We start from the raw sequence: 19,345 nt of genomic DNA on the forward strand, positions 1-19,345 counted from the left end.
AAGGCCCGGGGGGCGGATCTGGCCCGCAAAGTGGTTTCATGTGGCCCACGAAGCCATCCTGGAAACAGTGAGGGAACGGCCCCCACTGCCTTGGCCCTGGCCCAGAGACCCTCCTTCTGCCAGAGACCCTTAGATCTGTCCCACTCCTGCCCAGGCCCCCATAGGCACCCTTGATGTGAACGATGTAGGGCTGGCCACGCCCACCCAGTAGGCCATACACACTCTCGCCACGCCTACCCACCCTGGCCATACCCACCCGGCCCCTTGAGGGCAACCGCAATGCTGATGCGGCCCTCAATGAAATTGAGTTTGACAACCCTGGCGTAAGGGGATCTCAGCAATATATAGCTCATCTGATTTTCTCACATAGCACTTTTGAACTATTAACACTTCAGAACTTCCAGAACAACAGTTGCACAAGAGTTATAGATTGGATTTTGTCTATCAGCTAGTATCAAGTTAGCGATTCCAGACATTGTACCACAAGTTTTAATTATAGTTAAAAAACTAAAAAAAAAACCTATCTACTTTCTAGTCTACTGTTTTAGCAGTACTTTTACAATCAGTGTTGTTGCTGAATTCAAAATTCAATCGCAAGGCATAGCCAAATAATTTAAATTTATTCCTCATTAGGAACACTATAGCTGCACTGCAAAAATCCAGACAAGCACTAGATCAGACATGTCAAACACAAGGCCCATGGGCAGCGTCCGGCCCGATATGTGGTTCCGTCCAGCCTGGGGGCCTGCTCTGGAAACAGTGAAGGACTGGCTCACTGCACCTTGGTCTGGCCCAAGCTGACCGGGCACTGGTCTACAACCTGGTTGTATCCAACAAAGCCAGAATGCGCTCAGCCTTAGATCCACAGTGCAGCCCCACCCCACCCCCTGGATGTGTGCGCAGGCAGAGTCTGGCATCCCTGCTGGCTGTCCTGCCCTGCAGGCTGACTTCACCCAGGATGCCGGCACCGGTCGTCTCCTTTGCACACATCCAGGGGACGGGGCAAAGGTGGTGGGGCAGCTTTTTGCTGATTCCAGGGCTGCTCCATGGAACCTTCCTTCTTTCTCTCCTTCTTGTCTCTTTCCTTCCTCTGCGCTCAGGAAGGGGTGATGGGTGGAGGAGAGAGATTGCCAGCGCTGCCATGCTACTCAGTCCATCAAAGCCAGAACGTGCATGAGCCGAGGCCGGAAAGAAGAACGGCAGCTTTCTTTTTGCCTCTCAGAGCAAATTGAGGCATTGGGAATGCCCTTTGTTAAAGAACCAGGCTGTGTTTAAACAGTTGAAGGCTCTTTATGAATCTGTATTTAAAACAAATCTGAAATTATCGTGTTTGTTTAAAACCAGGAGGGCCCCCCTTGGGTCATCAGCGGGTTGCCAGGAGCTCAGCCAGTTGGGTTGGCCAGTTGGCAGCCTGCCGCAGACCAGGCAGGGACTCCCTTTCTAGGTTAGCCATTGCCCCTTCCCCTCCGGCCTCCACTTCAGGGAGAATCCCCTCCCTCAATTTTTTCCACCAGGTGGTGCTTTTGGGAAGCATCATGTAGCTGAGCATGGTGTTTTAGCCACATTTGGGGGAGGGTTCCCCCCCCCAGATATTTTTGTGAAGAGGAAGATGAAATTGGGTTGCTTTTAAGGGGCTGGAGAGAATCAGAAAATGTTGCCTGGCTGAGGCTGGCAGGGACTGTGCTACTGACTGCCCTCATCTCATGGTGGCACAGATTAAGCTATTGTTTGGATTAGCCTAGATATTTTAGGTGTGTGTGTGTGTGTTCATTCCAGAGGCACCTGATAGAAATGGGATGAATCCTATGTGGCTTCAGAACTGCCACCCTCCAGACTGTCTGAGAAGTTTGTGTTGTGTGAATATTTATTTTTTAAGAGGATAAGCAATTTCATTTCCCCTAATGCACAAGGGGGTGGGGTAGGGCTCTGGGTGCATTTAAAGCCGAGGAGGTTGGGCAAGAATTCCTCTTCCTTTCCTAGCTTTTGAGATCGAGAAAGGAGTGTGGCTGTTAACTCTCCCTGGGCTGGAAGAGGTAAGAATAATGGAGAGGGACTTCACAGAGGCACACAGGGTAAATTACTATAATAATACAAATTTTTATCAATTTACTAATGATAAATAGTAAAGGAAACATTTCGCTGGGACATTTGATTGGTGGAAGATGGGAAATAAGTTCTGAAAACGAAGGTTTGCAGAGTCCTTTTTAAAATTACCTTCCCCGTGTCTACTTGAAAATCCCGCCTTCATCTCTTGCCGGTCTGTAGCAAGTTGCAGCTCCTCTGTGCTCTGGGTGGAGCAAAATTAGCAGCTTGAGGAACTTCCTGCAAGACCAGCCCTTGGCGGAGGATCTGGCCGTGGTGGCGATTCCACCGATTCAGAGGAGGTTAATGGCTCCAGGAAGAGCTCATCCATGCAACATCTCTTGAGGGCAAATTGCAGTTTACCATTCCCCCCCCCCCTTTGGCAATGCACTGCTATATTAGAGATCTGTTTTAGAGCACCTTAAACATCTTGAATTACAATATATGCATACTCTTTTTGAACTGTGCTGTAGAGAAGAACTTCTAGCTAAAAACCAATAAAAATATGTTGGGATAATATACATTTTTGGAGATCTTAAGATTATATTGCTTACTTTCAGTATTATGGGAGAAATCTATCTAAAAACACTGAAAAATGTATTCATATCCAAAAGATCATAACAATTTTTTTGTGCTTGCTGTCATATTCCATGATGTAAATATGTGGTTTAGCACTACTAAATATTAGAGCATCTAATAATTTGTTATTTTTTTAAAGTGTTAAACTAATAATCAGTTTTATTTTAGTAAAACATTAAGTTACTTTTGTCTTCAGAAGTAGTTTAAAAAATCCAAGAATTATGTTTTAACTAAAAGGCATTTTTATGTTATTTATTTTTAAGTCTGAACACATTGGTTTACTTAATTCCGTGTACAATTTTTCTTTATCTTTTGTATGTTATTTAAGTAACAAGGATCCTTTCCCAGTTGAATTCAATAACTTTTTATTACAGTTTTCATAAACTTGCTGTTCAAACTGGATTTTCTTTGTCCAACCACCCCCAATAAAACAAGTTCAGAGAAAAAAAATGCCCCTGGAGCACATTCTGGCTTTGATGGACACAACCAGGTTGTATGCCGCCACCCCACCCACAAGCACCTCCAGCCTCACAACCATAGGCTTTCCTTTCACTGGGACATCTCCCACCCGCCCACTTGGGATAGCAATCTCCAGCAATCTTTCCCCCTCCCATCACCCCTTCCTGAGCACAGAGGAAGAAAAGAGATGAGAAAGCAAAGGAATGAACGGAGGAAGGAAGGAACAGAAGGTGGGAGGGAGGGAAGGAAGGGAGGAAGGAAGGAAGGAAGGAAGGAAGGAAGGAAGGAAGGAAGGAAGGAAGGAAGGAAGGAAGGAAGGAAGGGGCTGTCAGACCAGCATACCAAACCACAATACTATACAAGAGGACGCTCTCTATGGTAGACCTGTAAAAGAGGGTCATTAGCTGTTGTTCTACCCTGTTTTTCCTCAAGATCCTAAGAAAGTGAAGCCTCTGTTGGGCCTTTCTAGCCACCTGAGTTGTGTTAACACAGTTAACACAGTTCACACAGTTCTGCTTCAATCCTGGATCCATTGAGACTTGGGCTCAAAGGAGAAAGCAATTTTGTGTTTTCTTTTGTCACAGATAGGACTTCATTGGCAATTCAGGTTAACACTGGTATTCTTGAACTCTTAGGAAAGTATCCCTTCCTTGTGTGTTGCAAACAGCCATTTCCACTGGGGAAAACAGAACAAAGCAGAGTAGGGGAAAATATTTTCCTTTGCTATATTTCCAGTCTGAATTAGACGATGGCAGGGTTCCTGCAGAAGAGCTCTTTTAAGGATTTTGTATTAATACAAAAGCAACTAACTTACCTCTGTTTCTAAATGCTAAAGCTGTTGAACGTAAAATACAGAGAAGCTCTGATCAACTATCACAGCCATCATTTTGACATTTCTGCTGTACTGTTGTCTGTGGACGCCCTCCACTAAATGCAAGCATGGAATAAACTGAGCCTGGTTTGTTCTCGGTCTTTTAAGTGGCCACAGACTACTAGCAAAAGTGGCATTTGATCACAAGGCAAGGAGGCATCGAGAAATGTTTCCCCTTTTGCATTTGAGCATCAAAGAAGGGACAGGAAAGGAGAAAGGGAAAGAGGAAAGACAAAAAGAAGGAAAGAGGGGAAGGAAAAAGAAGGAAAGGAGAATGAAGAGGGAAGGAAAAAGAAGAAACGGGGGAAGGAAGGAAGGAAGGAAGGAAGGAAGGAAGGAAGGAAGGAAGGAAGGAAGGAAGATAGAGTATAATGAGAGGGAGGAAGGGTCTGAGAGACGTCCTGCCTTAGCATTTGGCCCCAAGCAGCCCTGCTGCCCTTTTGCCATCTCCTTGTCCCCTCCTCCTGACCTCTGCTCGTAGCCTCCCATCCTATCGCTCAGGATGCTTTGGTTACAAAGCCGGGTCTCCTCGGAGGGAGAGGCAGTGGGCCTCCCTCTGATGCACACATTTTGCCCTCCTGCAACACCGTGAACAACTTGGCCAAGCAGAGCAAGCACAGCAGCAGCAACCTCGAGGAAGAGGTAAATGCAGCTGGGCACCCCCTTAAGGAAGTGGGTCTAAGCTAGACTGGGCTGCAGCCTTTTATGAATTTAGAAAGTACAGTTGTCAGAAGGAACAGTTTTAAGAATTGCTTTGTAGAGAATAAAGCCTTTAGTTTGGGCCCCAATTTAAAATGGACTTTGATCAAACTGATTTAAAGTATACTGAATAACAGAGATGGAAGGGACCTTGGGGGAATTCTAGTCCAACTGTTCCTGCTCAAACAGACCATACCGTTCCAAGGGAGCAGAGAAAGAGGAGAAAAGGGTAATAATCTCTGGGTTTAATCATTTTAGTAAACCTCCCAGTCACATCTTTTACCTTTGCTCCATGCTCCAGGGAGATAGCAAACTTGCCTAGATAGACTATCTGGCCTACAAATTGCTAATTCAATTCCTCTGAGTAGTGAGTCTCCTACCACCAACACTTTTTTTTTCCTTGAGGAAGTCTGGTGTACTGTTCTTCCTCTCACTGGGGAACTTACTTATGTCCCTTCTTCAGCTGTATGCTCCCTTTCTTGCAAGGGAATCTGTGAAATTCATTGTTCAGGTCCAGCAGGGCTAGATTTGTAGGTTGCATGGATAATGTTCTTGATTTTTCTATGAGTGACGTGTTGACATTGATCTGTCTTTAAAAGTTAATTTTCCCTACTTAATTGTTCTTTATTGTGTACAGTTGGAGTTTTTTTAGTTGGAGTTTCTCATTTTGTTGTTTTAGTTGTAGAGTGGGTAGACTTGTCTACTTGTCTTCAAAGCACATTAATAGAAAGTTATGTGGAAGGGAAAAGTGTGGAAGAAAAAGGTGCACAAGCAGCAGGGATGACCGCAGCCTGGAGAGGATTGTCAGGAAAAGGCCATTCAAAAGTGTTGGGGACTTTCACAAGGAGTGGACTGAAGCTGGAGTCAGTGCATCAAGAGCCACCACACACAGACGGATCCTGGACATGGGCTTCAAATGTCGTATTCCTCTTGTCAAGCCGCTCCTGAACAACAAACAACGTCAGAAACGTCTTACCTGGGCTAAAGAAAAACAGACCTGGTCTGTTGCTCGGTGGTCCAAAGTCCTCTTTTCTGATGAGAGCAACCTTTGCATGTCATTTGGAAACCAAGGACCCAGAGTCTGGAGGAAGAATGGAGAGGCACACACTGCAAGATGCTTGAAGTCCAGTGTGAAGTTTCCACAGTCTGTGTTGATTTGGGGAGCCATGTCATCTGCTGGTGCTTCATTAAGTCCAGGGTCAACGCAGCCGTCTACCAGGAGATTTTGGAGCACTTCATGCTTCCTTCTGCAGACAAGCTTTATGGGGATGCTGACTTCATTTTCCAGCAGGACTTGGCACCTGCCCACACTGCCAAAAGCACCAAAACCTGGTTCAATGACCGTGGGATTACTGTGCTTGATTGGCCAGCAAACTAGCCTGACCTGAACCCCATAGAAAATCTATGGGGCATTGCCAAGAGAAAGATGAGAGACATGAGACCGAACAATGCAGAAGAGCTGAAGGCTGCTATTGAAGCATCCTGGTCTTCCATAACACCTCAGCAGTGCCACAGGCTGATAGCTTCCATGCCACGCCGCATTGAGGCAGTAATTGCTGCAAAAGGGGCCCAAACCAAGTACTGAATACATATGCATGCTTATACTTTTCAGAGGTCCGAAATTGTTCTATGTACACTCCTTGTTTTTATTGATTGCATGTAATATTCTAATTTTCTGAGATTGTGGATTTGGGGTTTTCATGAGCTGTATGCCATAATCATCACAATTATGACAAATCACGGCTTGAACTATCTTGCTTTGCATGTAATGAGTCTATCTCATATATTAGTTTCCCCTTTTAAGTTGCATTACTGAAATAAATGAACTTTTGCACGATATTCTAATTTTTCAAGTTTCACCTGTATGTTTAAATATGACAGTATATTTACTGTTGATAGGGCAGCATTTTCTAAATATTTTATCTGGTGACATTCATATGCTATGTAACATGATCATGTTATTTCTGTTTCAGGCTGTGTAAAGTGCAAGGTTATTTTTATTCCATTAACAGCTGCTTATTAGAACTAAATGTGAGAGACTGTTTTCCTAGATCAATCCTATAATACTTATTTCCCTTTTGCAGTTCTGTATCATAGACTGGTTCCTTTTGTCATATTGTGATTATTGGCCATATGAATAAAGGGTCATTTGAATAATGATTTTCTGTTATAACTTAATGGGGGGGTTAGAATTAAGCACACAGGACTGAAAATAAATATTTGGGCTTTTGATAAAACTCAATCCATAAACTAATTGCATCATTCTAGACCCATCAATATCTCTAGTTGCTGAAGGGAAAGTCAGGTTTTTGCTGCTTTCTATTGGCCAACATGGTCTGACTTTGATGCAAACAACTAGCTTCAATGCCATGGTAGGAGAAAAAAAATCAAAAAGGATGAGGCTTTTTGATAAATACAATTTTTGGAAGAAAAAAAATCAAATGGATACATTTTTATCCAAATTAGGAGGTTGATTAGAAAAGATTGTCTTTTTGGAAATTGGATTGTCAAATAAGATTTATATGTGAAATTGACTAAAGCAAGAGTATCTTCGATGATCACAGACAACACTTAGTGGTTGGATTACCAATAGAACAAAGTCCTGTGTATTTACATGCAAATCTATATCACTGGAAAAATCAATACTGAACCTTTCAAAGGATATTTTAATATTGTGAGGAAACTGTTTCACTTTCACCAAATTGCTTTACTTTAAAATATTTTTGCAAGGCCCTAATGGCCATCATGAAAGATGGGGATAGATGAGAGCAGAACACTTCTATCATGGCATTTTAAAAAAACCAGAAACTGAAGACTTCTTTAACAGCAGAATTTTCAGTTGCAGTTCATCTTGTTTCTTACAGCAAGCAAGCAATGATTTGAAAACGTATTTATTAGAGAGACTGAGAATATGTTCTAGAGGTTAAATTGGAACCCTATCATTTTCTGTGATTTTAAAAGCTGAATACACAATGGAAATTTAACTGATACATTTAAGTTTTTCTTCTAGAAAAGAAATTGTCTTTTTGATATTTCCAGAAACCATTGTACAGAGAGCAGTGTTTCTCTTAATAAGTACAGTTTTTTTCTAATAAGCAATTGATAAGTATCCATAAATGTTTACCCTGAAGAAGTTCATTAGACTTAAAAATGGTTGTTGAAGTGAAACTTCCAATATTCCTTGCACTTGAAATTGTATATCTTATCGTGTTTCCCTAGTGGCAAATCCACCCAAACCTTTATGAAAACTTAACCATTATACATTAAAGATGATTAATTTTAATAAGGGATGTATTTGTAATCAACATTTTAATCAAACACTCTTTTCAAAAGGGGAATGTGGTGGTTGTATTTTTCGTGTCGTCAACCTATGCAAACCATTTGGAGGGAAAATTGATTTTGTTGCTGATCCTGACAGAAATGTGTCCTGTGTATTCATATACTGTATAGGTGTAGAAGAACTCAGAAGTACAGTTCTCTGTTTAGTGCAAGAATCCAGTATCTCACATTGTTTTCTACAAGTAAACTTTTCCATTTTCTACTATCTGTCCTCACAGGATTATTTTAATTGCTTGATGATTCTCAAATCCATTGTCCCTGCTTTAATTTATTATTATTATTATTATTATTATTATTATTATTATTATTATTATTATTATTATTATTATTATTATTAATTATTATTATTATTATTATTATTATTATTATTATTATTAATTAATTAATTAAATTTATATGCCACCCTTCTCCCTAAGGACTCAGGGTGGCTCACAACAATAAAAAATTAAAAAACATAGAATACAAAGATTAAAAAAGAATTAAACAATAAATAAAGAAATAAAGGACAATTTAAGCCGATAAAAACCAAATTTAAAAACCATGATCAGTCCAGGCCCGCTTGTTGGAACAACCACGTCTTCAGGTCACGGCGGAAGGATCGAAGGTCAGGGGCCGTCTGCAGCTCTGGAGGCAGTTCATTCCAGAGGGTCGGCGCGCCCACAGAGAAGGCTCTCCCCCTGGGGGTTGCCAGTCAGCATTGCCTGGCCAACAGCAGCCTGAGGAGGCCAACTCTGTGGGAGAGAACCGGGCAATGGCCGGTTGACGTTGGCAGCAGGTGGTCTCGCAAGTACCCCAGGCCTAAGCCATGTAGGGCTTTAAAGGTAATTACCAGCACCTTGAATCGCACCCGGAGGGCAACCGGAAGCCAATGCAGCTCGCGCAGGAGTGGTGTAACATGGGAGTATTGAGATACTCCCATAAGCACCCGCGCGGCCGCATTTTGCACCAGTTGAAGCCTCCGGGTGCACCTCAAGGGCAGCCCCATGTAGAGAGCATTGCAGTAATCCAGGCGAGAAGTGACAAGGGCATGGGTGACGGTGCATAGTGTATCTCAGTCCAAAAAGGGGCGCAATGTCAGGGAGCCATTGCTTCTGATACATTGTTGAACTGTCCTTAGCATTACAACATTTTTAAAACATTTTTATAATATTCAAACCTCTTTGAAGCAAAAGTTCACAGCAATGGTTGGGTGCTTCAAATGGCAGGTGCAACTGAGAAATGAAAATTTCATCTCTTTTTACAAAACTGATATGTATACAAAGAACAATAAAAGCGGCACGGCTTTCATCAGTCAGTTATACCTGCATTTTGAAGCCAATGACCATGACTGCCTTTTATTTTATTGACTTATTTATTTATTTACCACCTTTATTATTAATAGAATCATAAGACTGGAAGGATCTTGAAGATCTTCTAGTCCAGGGGTGTCAAACTTAATTTCATTGAGGGCCACATCTGTATTGTGGTTGCCCTCAGGGGGGCGTGGGAGGGTGGCTAGCATGGGCATGGCCTACTGGGTGGGTGTGGCTGGGGTGGGCATGGCCAGCTCGACATCACTCGTGTCAGGGGCACCTGGGCAGGCCTGGGGCAGATCCAAGAGTCTCTGGTGGAGGAGGGTGGGACAGGGGTGAATGCCAGGACATAGTCCATTGGAGGAGCTTCACCGTCCCTCTCAGGCTGGCGTCCTGGTCTTCAGGCTCTTGCAGAAGGTCAGGAAGTTGTCAATCTCATCTCGGGGGCAAGATGTTCCAAAGGGCTGGGGCCTTGACAGAGAAGGCTGTCTGGATCCTGTCAATTAGAATTGCCTGACCAATAAGGTACACAGCATACCGTCTCTGTCAGCACCAGTGGGGCAGACCAGTTTCAGTGGAATGAGAAAGTTCCTTGGGTAGCCTAAACCAGGGTTCCCCAACCCCCAGTCTGTGGTCCAGTACCAGACCACAGCATGCCAGCAACCCGACCACACAAGCAAAGCCCCATCCGCGGGCTGCAGGCAACACACAAAACTATGCACCCTCCAGTCCGCAGAAAAACCTCTCTCCATGGAACCAGTCCCTGGTGCCCAAAAGATTGGGGACCTCTGGCCTAGACCAGTGCCTTGTAGGGCTTTAAAGGTGATAACCAACACCTTGAATTGCACAAATTGCTCTTGCAGAAATAGTGGTATAATATGGGCCACCTAATTCTGCAGCTGTTGTATCTTCTGAATGCTTTTCAAGGGTAGCTGCCTTGGGTACATTTCCAAATCAGAATTACATGGGGGGAAAAGAACTGTAAGATGAATGTTTCTCCAAGATGAAATTTATTATTAAGTGGAAATAATTTAAGATTTCTGGATAACCTTTAATGCAGTTAGATCAGCCTCTAGTAGCCTTTATGGAAAACATTTTACAAAAGCTTTTTTCATTGCAAATGTATTCTGAAAATCTACCTTGGGTTTATTTTCATTCAGAACTGAAACCCAGTTCAGTTGTTGTAAGCCTATTCAGATGAATGGCCTGAGATAACATTTTGTAGCTTTCCTGTCAAACATTTGTGGGAGGAGAAGGAAGAACAGCTGCAGTGAAAATAATGTATTTTCTTTATCTGTCTCTTACGTTATAAATGTGAGAACTAGTTGTCATAAAGTCAAAACTAACATCCTGATTCTCAATTTATTTAATATTGTTTCTTCTTTCTTTTTCCTTGACCCAATTTTATTAATTAATGTCTGCTTTTGTATTCAAGTTTTCTTCTGAAATTTCAGAGACCTGAGATATCCATCCAGGAGAAGAAGGTGTTCTTAGATACTGTATTGATGTATTTATATGTATAGGCTATCTGACTCCCAACCACTCTTTCTAATTAGAAACTAGAACCTGAATTTACCTTTTGCAATAAAGTTATATTCTTTCTGATGAGAAGGATTTTGTCAGAACCCATATTTTAAAAGGGACTCTTTTTTTCTTTAACTCAACCTTTGTTCTCTCTATACTTCTGGGTTCTGCCATACTCCTGGAGGGGAGGGGGGGGAAAGCATTGTGGGTTATTTATTTATTTTTTTGCTCTGTCGCTACACTGTAACACTTTCCTTTCTTCATACTTTCTCTGTAAACTATCTCTCCCCTTGATGTCAACTAGCAAGTGGGGGAGAAGAATGGAATGTGCCTCCGGCAACTGGTTTATCTCCGTGTTGCAAGGGAAGGTGCGAAAAGCTGACAAAACATCACTGCAACCCTCTTTCCCACAATGGACTTAACACCTGGGGATTGGACCATTTGAACTGAGCGGATGAACTATGGGGTGGGGTTTGCTTGGGACACTTTTAACCTGTTGCTCTGAGTGGGAAACCTCAGATCCTGTCTATTATGCTTGCTGTCAGTTTCTCCTAATAAAAGTTCTTTTTGGAAGAAACTGCTTTCACGAGTTCTGTTTTCTTAGTATGAGGTTTTGGGACCTGACAGATTTCTTATCAAGGAAATGGATTGATTAGGGGTGGTAATTTAACATTGGTAATATAACTTTCTAATTTTGTGATAGAACTTGAAATACCTGATGTTTATATATTGATTGAGTTTAGTTTTGGTGGTTAGAAACTTGAACATTCAATTATTATGGTTCAAATTTTAAAAAGTCAAATTTTGTATCATGTTTTCATTTCAAAGGTGAAATCTATAAATATGGCTTATGATCAGATTTTAGTTCATCACAATATTTTAAATAAATTTCTAGCACATAGAGAACATGTTTCAAGCCTATTTATTCAGTGATCTTTTTTCTTCTCAGCATTATATTCAGAGTATTAAAGGACACTTACTAAACTGGGTTCTCCCCCCTTTCCCTTCCTTTTTGATATCTACATGAACCCACTGGGGGAGAATATCTGTCAGTTCAGATATCTGAAACTGCTGAGGTTCTGTCCCAGTGTCTGGAGGCTGAGAGGGTTTCATTAGAGAAGAATGGTACAGCTCTGCCGTACAAGACTGAGTGGCTATGGGTTTTGCCTTCTCAGATCTGGAATATGCAACATTTCCATCTTTGATTCTAGATGTAGTGGCATTACCCCATTTAGACTTGGTGTGCAATCTGGGCTTTTTCCTAGATAACATCTAAGTGTAATTCAATGTGCTGGATTTTATCTTTAAAGCCCTACATGGCATAGGACTTGATTATTCAAGGGACCACATTACTCTGTGAACATCTATCCATCATGCAACCCCTCAGGGAGGACATGTTTCATTCATATTCCTTCTTTTAAAACTTGCATTTATTATGGGATCAGGAAGGCATGCTTTCTCTGGGATTAACCTTGTTCTCTGAAACAATCTTCCCACTGATATTTGACAGTCCCAGTTTTTCTTCTCTTTAGACAAACTATTAAGTCCTGGCTCTTCCTGTAGACATTAGGGACAAATTGAGTGAAAGTCCCCTTTCTCTCCTTTTGGTTGTTTTATTATATAAAACTGAGGCTTCCATTGGCAGCACTATCCTGAGGCAAAGATCTTTCCTATTACTACCAACTCTTGTAATGCTTTGATGAACAATACAAAGAGCCAATTCTGTGTTGAATTGTCCCATGGTGAGATGGCCATGCCAAGTTGTTCTGTGGCGAATTGACCACGGCAAGTTGGCCATGGCAAGATGGCCATGTCCAATTGGCTGTGGCAAGTTATCCTAGACCCCAGTAAGAAGGTCTGGTGAAGCCAGCAGGTGCCTCAATAGGCCAGGCACACCCATCAGCAACGGTTGCCAGTAGTGCAGGACAGATCCTGTGGATCCCTTGAGGAAAGGGCAATTAAGGCTTTGTGGAATATTGCTGTCATAGCTTGTGGCAGAATTTCTTAGTGGCGGTGGCAGCACGGGATGAAGTAGAGGACTGGAAATAGTCAGAATAACATAGTCGGAAGGATCTCAGAGGTCTTCTAGTCTAACCCCCTGCTCAAGCAGGAGATCCTATACCAGGGGTCCCCAAACTCCATATCATGGCCCAGTACTGAGCTATAGCCCATTTGGAACCAGGCTGTGGAACCGGTGGGCAAGCGCACATGCACACAACTCCACTTGCGCAAGCAGTGGATGAGTGTGTGCAGCTCCATCTGTGCAAGCTGTGCCTGTGTGCTCGCCTGCCACTCATGCAGAACCAACCCCACTCCCAGTCTGGAAAGTCAAAAAGATTGAGCACCACTGCCCTAAATCATTCCAAACAAATGCTGTCCATCTCTTCTTAAAGGCCTCCATTGATGGAGCACCTTCAATTTCTGAAGGCAAGCCGTTCAACTGGTTAATTGTTCTCATTGTTAGAAAATTTCTTTTTAGTTCTAGATTGCTTCTTTTCTTGATTAGTTTTCATCTATTGTTTCTTGTCATGCCTTTAGGTGCTTTGAAAAATAGGTTAACCCCCTCTTTCTTGTGGCTATCCCTCAAATATTGGAACAGTCTATTATATCACACCTAGTCCTTCTTTTCAGTAAGTCTAGACATAGCCAATTTCTGCAACCATTCTTTGTATGTTTTAGCTTCCAGGCTTATAATCATCTTCGTTGTTCTTTTCTGCACTCTTTCCAGAGCCTTTCAACATCTTTTTTTATAATACGGTGACCAAAACTGGATGCGGTATGCTAAATGTGGTCTTATTAAGGCTGTATAAACAGTATTTCATGTGATCTTGATTCTATCCCTTTGTTAATGCAGCGTTGGATTGCATTGGCTCTTTTGGTTGTTGCTGCACACTGCTGGCTCATATTTAAGTAATTGTGAACTAGGACTCCAAGATCCCTCTCACAGTTACTGCTGTTGAGTGGAATGTTACTGGACTGGAACTGTTTTAGTTGGTTTATATCCTGAAATTTCACTACCTTCTATTCTGTCGTTCTTTTATCTATTCTTGTTTGAATGATGATGTAAGAGCCTTGGTGGAGCAGTGGGCTAATGCCTCCTTAAGTAACACCAGCTGCCTGCAATCATTGCAGGTTCGCATCCCACCAGGCTCAAGGTTGACTCAGCCTTCCATCCTTCCGAGGTAGGTAAAATGAGGACCTAGATTGTTGGGGGCAATAAGCTGACTTTGTAATAATGCCGCTTGTGGGGGGGGGGCGAAAGCCCTAATAAGCAGGCATATACCGTATATACTTGAGTATAAGCCGACTCGAGTATAAGCCAAGACCCCCAATTTTACCCCAAAAAAACTGGAAAAAGTTATTGACTCGAGTATAACCCGAGTATAAGTATAAGCTTGGCCCCTTCTTAGCAACATATCTATATTCTGTGCCACGACGAGCTGCTCGTTGACTCTGGCAGCATCCCGGAGCTGGCTCGGCCGCGGTTCGCAGGGTCCGCTCATCAGGCTGCCAGGCTTCCTGGCAGCACATCCCGCAGGGAAGGTCTGCTAGGGAGGCGGCAGTCAAGCGTTGTTTCCCTCCTCGTGCGTGTGTGTGTGTGTGTGTGTGAGAGAGAGAGAGAGAGAGAGACCTGCGGGAACGGCTGGTAGAGGTGGCGGCAGTCCGGCGTTTCCCCCCCTCATGCATGCGTGTGTCAGACCCGCGGGAATGGCTGGTAAGGAAGCGGTGTCCCCCCCTCCTGTGTGTCGGGCCCACGGGGCTTGACACACAGAGAAACGCAAATGCCGGACTGCCGCCACCTTTACTAGCCATTCCTGCGGGTCCGACACACACACACACACACACACACGAGGGGGAGAAACAACGCTGGACTGCCGCCACCTCTGCCAGCCCTACAAGCCTCTGCCGCCCCGGCAGAGGCTTGCAGGGCTGGCAGAGGTGGCGTCAGTCCAGCGTTGTTTCTCCCCCTCGTGCGTGCATGTGTGTGTGTCAGACCCACGGGAATGGCTGGTAGGGAAGCGGCATTCCGGCATTCCCCCCCTTCCTGTGTGTCAGGCCCACGGGGCTTGACACACAGAGAAACGCAAATGCCGGACTGCCGCCACCTTTACTAGCCATTCCTGCGGGTCTGACACACACACACACACGCATTGTTTCTCCCCCTCATGTGTGTGTGTGTGTGTGTGTGTGTGTCGGACCCGCAGGAATGGCTAGTAAAGGTGGCGGCAGTCCGGCATTTGCGTTTCTCTGTGTGTCAAGCCCCGTGGGCTCGACACACAGGAAGGGGGGGAATGCCGGAATGCCGCTTCCCTACCAGCCATTCCCGTGGGTTTGACACACACACGCACGCACGAGGGGGAGAAACAACGCTGGACTGCCGCCACCTCTACCAGCTCTGCAAGGCTCTGCCGCTCCCTTCTCTCAGCAGCCTGGCCCGAACGAAGGGACAGTTCCTTTTTTTTTGTTCACTGGAGTATAAGCCGAAGTGGATTTTTCAGCCCAAAAAGTGGGCTGAAAAATTCGGCTTATACTCAAGTATATACGGTACATAGAATGAAGGCTATTGCTAAGCACATTTGATTTGTGCTTAGATTGTAAGCCGCCCTAAGTCTTCGGAGAAGGGCGGGATATAAATGGGATTAAAATAAAAAATAAATAAAATAAAATAATAGATAAAGCATATTATAGACATTATGGATATTAATAGAACTCTGATATTCTTACATATTAGCTATTTGATGTAAAAGATATCAAATCATAGACTAACTCATTACATTTCCAAATCACAGACTTAACTCTAAAGATAAAATTGTATGGTAAAGGAAAATACTTGTATGGTATTTTGAATTAACTGAAAGAAGGTAGTAAAATATAAATATTAAATAATTCTGCAGTGCAAATAAATTATTTAATATACAATAGTTAAACGTGGCTTCAATCATTTTTTTCTCCTTATAACTCCAGCAAAGTGTTCCAGAATCAGGATTAGTATCATTTTACATGCAATAAAGATTCCCTTGCTGTCTGTATTCCTCCATTCCAATATCAGTTAAAAAGAGACTTGAAAAGAGTTATCACTACCAAAGTGTACAGTAATAAAATATTTTGCTGTTCTAAATGGAACTAAGAAAATCAGTCAAAAGGGCCGGGAATTGACCATTTTTTGTTGAATGCAATGTTGATGACTGGAATCCAGAATACAGTTAGGTGTATCCAAGAAATTGTGCTAAGAATACAGTGACCATACACTCTTTATTATGAAAGATAGCCATTTATTTTAAAAGGCTGCTTTTAGAGTTATTTTTCAAAAACTCACTTTTGTCTTTTATCTTGGTCACCTTTACTGTATAAATAAGTACTACTTTATGTGAAAAATATGGAAATTGAATAATCTTTTAAAAATAAATCTATGCTGTTTAATTTTAGACATTTTTATTATAATATGCTTTTGAAAAGGTTTTTCTTGATTTTGTTCTTCAATTTTCCTTTGCAGATACTTTATTCTTATGAACCTCTTTCAGATAAACCTATGTTTTGGGTTTATCCTTTCTTCCCCCCCCCCATAAAATGTATAGGTAATCCTTGACTTAGGACCACAATGGAGCCCAGAATTTCTGTTGCTAAGCAAGGCAGTTGTTAAGCATATTTTAGTTGTTAAGGAAAGTTGTTAAGCAAATTATTGCAGTTAAGTGAATCATGCCTCCCCCATTGACTTTGCTTGTCAGAGGGCAGCTGGAAAGGTTACAAATGATGACCCCAGGACAGTGCAACTGTCATAAATACATGCCAGTTGCCAAGCACTCAAATTTTGATCATGTGACCATGCAGATGCTGAAATGATTTTAAGTGGGAAAACCGGTCATAAGTCACATTTCTTCAGTGTCATTGTAGCTTCCAGCAGTCACTAAATGAATGGTTGTAAGTCAAGGGATTCCTGTAGTCTTCCTAGCTATACGATACAGATTTTTTTCTCTTTAAATACAACTTCCCAGATAGCATCACAACATTTTTTGGAAATATTTTTACTTGGTAAACTGTGTTGGCTTAATAGCAAAAGTTAGCTGCATGAGTGAGTAAGTAATCAATTCCTACTGTCAGGATTTATAAAATTTGACAAGATTTTTAAGCATAATTAATAATGTTATGGGAAATTATTTACATTATATGTAAATGATTAATGCATTAAGTTATCCTATTACTACTCCCAAATTACTCTTTTAGATTAGAGATAAGGCACTGAATTTCTCAATCCAATCTGGCTCTGAATTGTTGACATTGTTTATTTTTCTTTATTCTTTATTCTTATTGCACCTTTTTACATATACATGATATTTTTAGACTATAAACAGGGGTGGAGATAATGTATTTTTTCACTAAACAACAGGGTCCAAAACTGAATATAATAATCATATAATTATTTAACATTTTGTCCTTTCAGAAAAATTGTACAACTCAAATGGACGTGAGTTAAGGCGGGCCCTCTTCTCTTTGAAACAGATATTTCAAGTAAGTGAACATTACCTCTTAATATACATTTTGTTTTATTTCAGAAACTAATGTATTTCATTATTATTGCTGGGGGAGAGGTGTTATTATTTTGCCACAACAGTTAATAGAGAACATTTCTAGGTGTAATATTTTTATCTGCTTTTTTATTATTTACTATTATTGCTTCTTAATGTCTTTCTCCAATCACACTTAGGATAATTCACAGAATGTTTCAAAGAAGCTTCTAAGTAATTCCTGAGGAAGCAGGGGCATTTGCAGATGAGCAATCAATATGGCAGCCACAACTAGGCAGTTAACACTTATCCCAGTCAAGTGCAAGAAAAGGATAGAATTTCATCATGTGGTTGTAGCATTATCTTAATTTTTTTGATCCAGCTTCAACAAGGAAGATAAATTCAGTGAAAAAAACCTCCATATGTTCTCAACATAAATAGGAAACTTCTTAATTTTATTTAGTATGTAGTGTGGAAATGTGGGGAAAGTATGAAAGGACAAATGATTTATAAATTGTGAAATTTCTTTGTGTCACAAAATAAAAATCAGAATCATTACAATTTTTAAATAAATATGCCAATGGTGGCAGATCGCGGTTGTCACAGACTAACAAGTAACCAGGCAGTACCCCCACCACTTACGGGGTGGCATGGGCTGGATCTCCTGCCACACCAGAGCTAGCTGGGTCTGCACGGCCATGCCTCAGTCCCTTGTCATCCCTTGGCCCACCCAACCTAGCACCATCGGGTGGGGTGGAGAAGGGGATGGAGTCACCGCAGCTTGATCCATTCCAAGCACTGTTCCTCCAGTGGGGGATTTCATTGGCTCCTCTCCTCATCTCTCCATCTCAACACATTTCTCATGCAGCTGCTCCACTGAAGGGCTGCAGGAGGCAGCCAGAAATTTACACTCTGCTGACTCTTCCCAATCTGCAGCTCTCTTGGCCTTCCACTTGCTCCTTTGGGTTATTGCAACCCCCAGTGGGATGAGGGGAAATTCCATCGTGGCCACTTTCCTCATACCAACCGTCCATTGGATTTTTGAGCTGGTATGGAGGGATCTGGCCGCCACCACCACCTCTTCTTCAACTGGTGACTGCTCAGCTTTCTCCACTTTCACTTTGGACTGTGTTACCACTGGCTGAGACCCAGAGTCCACCAGGGCTGATGCCAGTGCCTCCCGGGGAAGGACCTGCCCAGACTTTGCAGTAGCATCGATCTTCTCGGCCTCCAACATCAGTCTTCTTGGAAGCCTCTGAGAAGGCTGCATTCACAGTGTGCAGAGCTGGTCTAATGTCAGCTGTCTGATTAATGAACTCAACAGTAAGGAATCTTCAAGGCTTTGAAGTTCCATAAAAGAAAAATCTTTATTGAGTACACATCTCAGAACTGAAGAAGCAAGACCAGCTCTGATCTTAACCACACAAAAATCTACCTAGTTACCAATAGCTTCCCTTAACCCCCACCCACCAGATGTTCACATTGGCCAATCATATAGCTTTTGTTTGTTATGAGAACCATCCATCTCTCTGACAGACACCTGTGTCAGTGACCTTGGCATTCTTGTGGGTTCTCATGGGTTGTGGACGGCTTCTTACCCTCCCATTTTGTCCCTATGCTCTCTACCCCTCCCCCCTATTCCTATGGCACGTTGAGTAATGATAGAAGTTAGCAGGCATCTTAGCAATTCAGACTTGACAGCCCAATTGCCAGTGGCCTCTTCGGGAGAAGTGCTATATACACACAAAATCTATAAGCACTTTGAAAGAACAGATCCCTATACTAGCTGCTATGAAATTTATAAAGTTAGGAGTATGCTTAATGCCCTCCCTTCATCCCATTTTATCAATAAACAGCTTTGTTTAAGATAATAGGAAAAACCCTTTTCTGGTTAATGCATCAAAATTGAGATAAATTGTACCTATTACCTAGAATAACACAAGATAGTTCATATCATTTTCAAGGGTGAACATGTGGCCTTCAGACAATTGAGGGAG

General features: G+C 42.3%; 1 protein-coding gene across 2 annotated transcripts in view; it reads left to right on the plus strand.

Annotated features, from left to right (window-relative positions):
* Nucleotides 1–19,345, plus strand: part of FHOD3 (formin homology 2 domain containing 3) — a 341,124-nt gene that overhangs the window by 94,921 nt on the left and 226,858 nt on the right. For both annotated transcript variants that reach the window (XM_083377070.1, XM_083377071.1), the window contains exon 4: nucleotides 17,285–17,352. In XM_083377070.1, the coding sequence (XP_083233196.1) occupies nucleotides 17,285–17,352 (68 nt within the window). The remainder of the gene's footprint in view (nucleotides 1–17,284; nucleotides 17,353–19,345) is intronic.

The sequence above is a fragment of the Vipera ursinii genome (genome assembly GCF_947247035.1).
Source record: "Vipera ursinii genome assembly, chromosome: Z".
NCBI lineage: Eukaryota > Metazoa > Chordata > Lepidosauria > Squamata > Viperidae > Vipera > Vipera ursinii.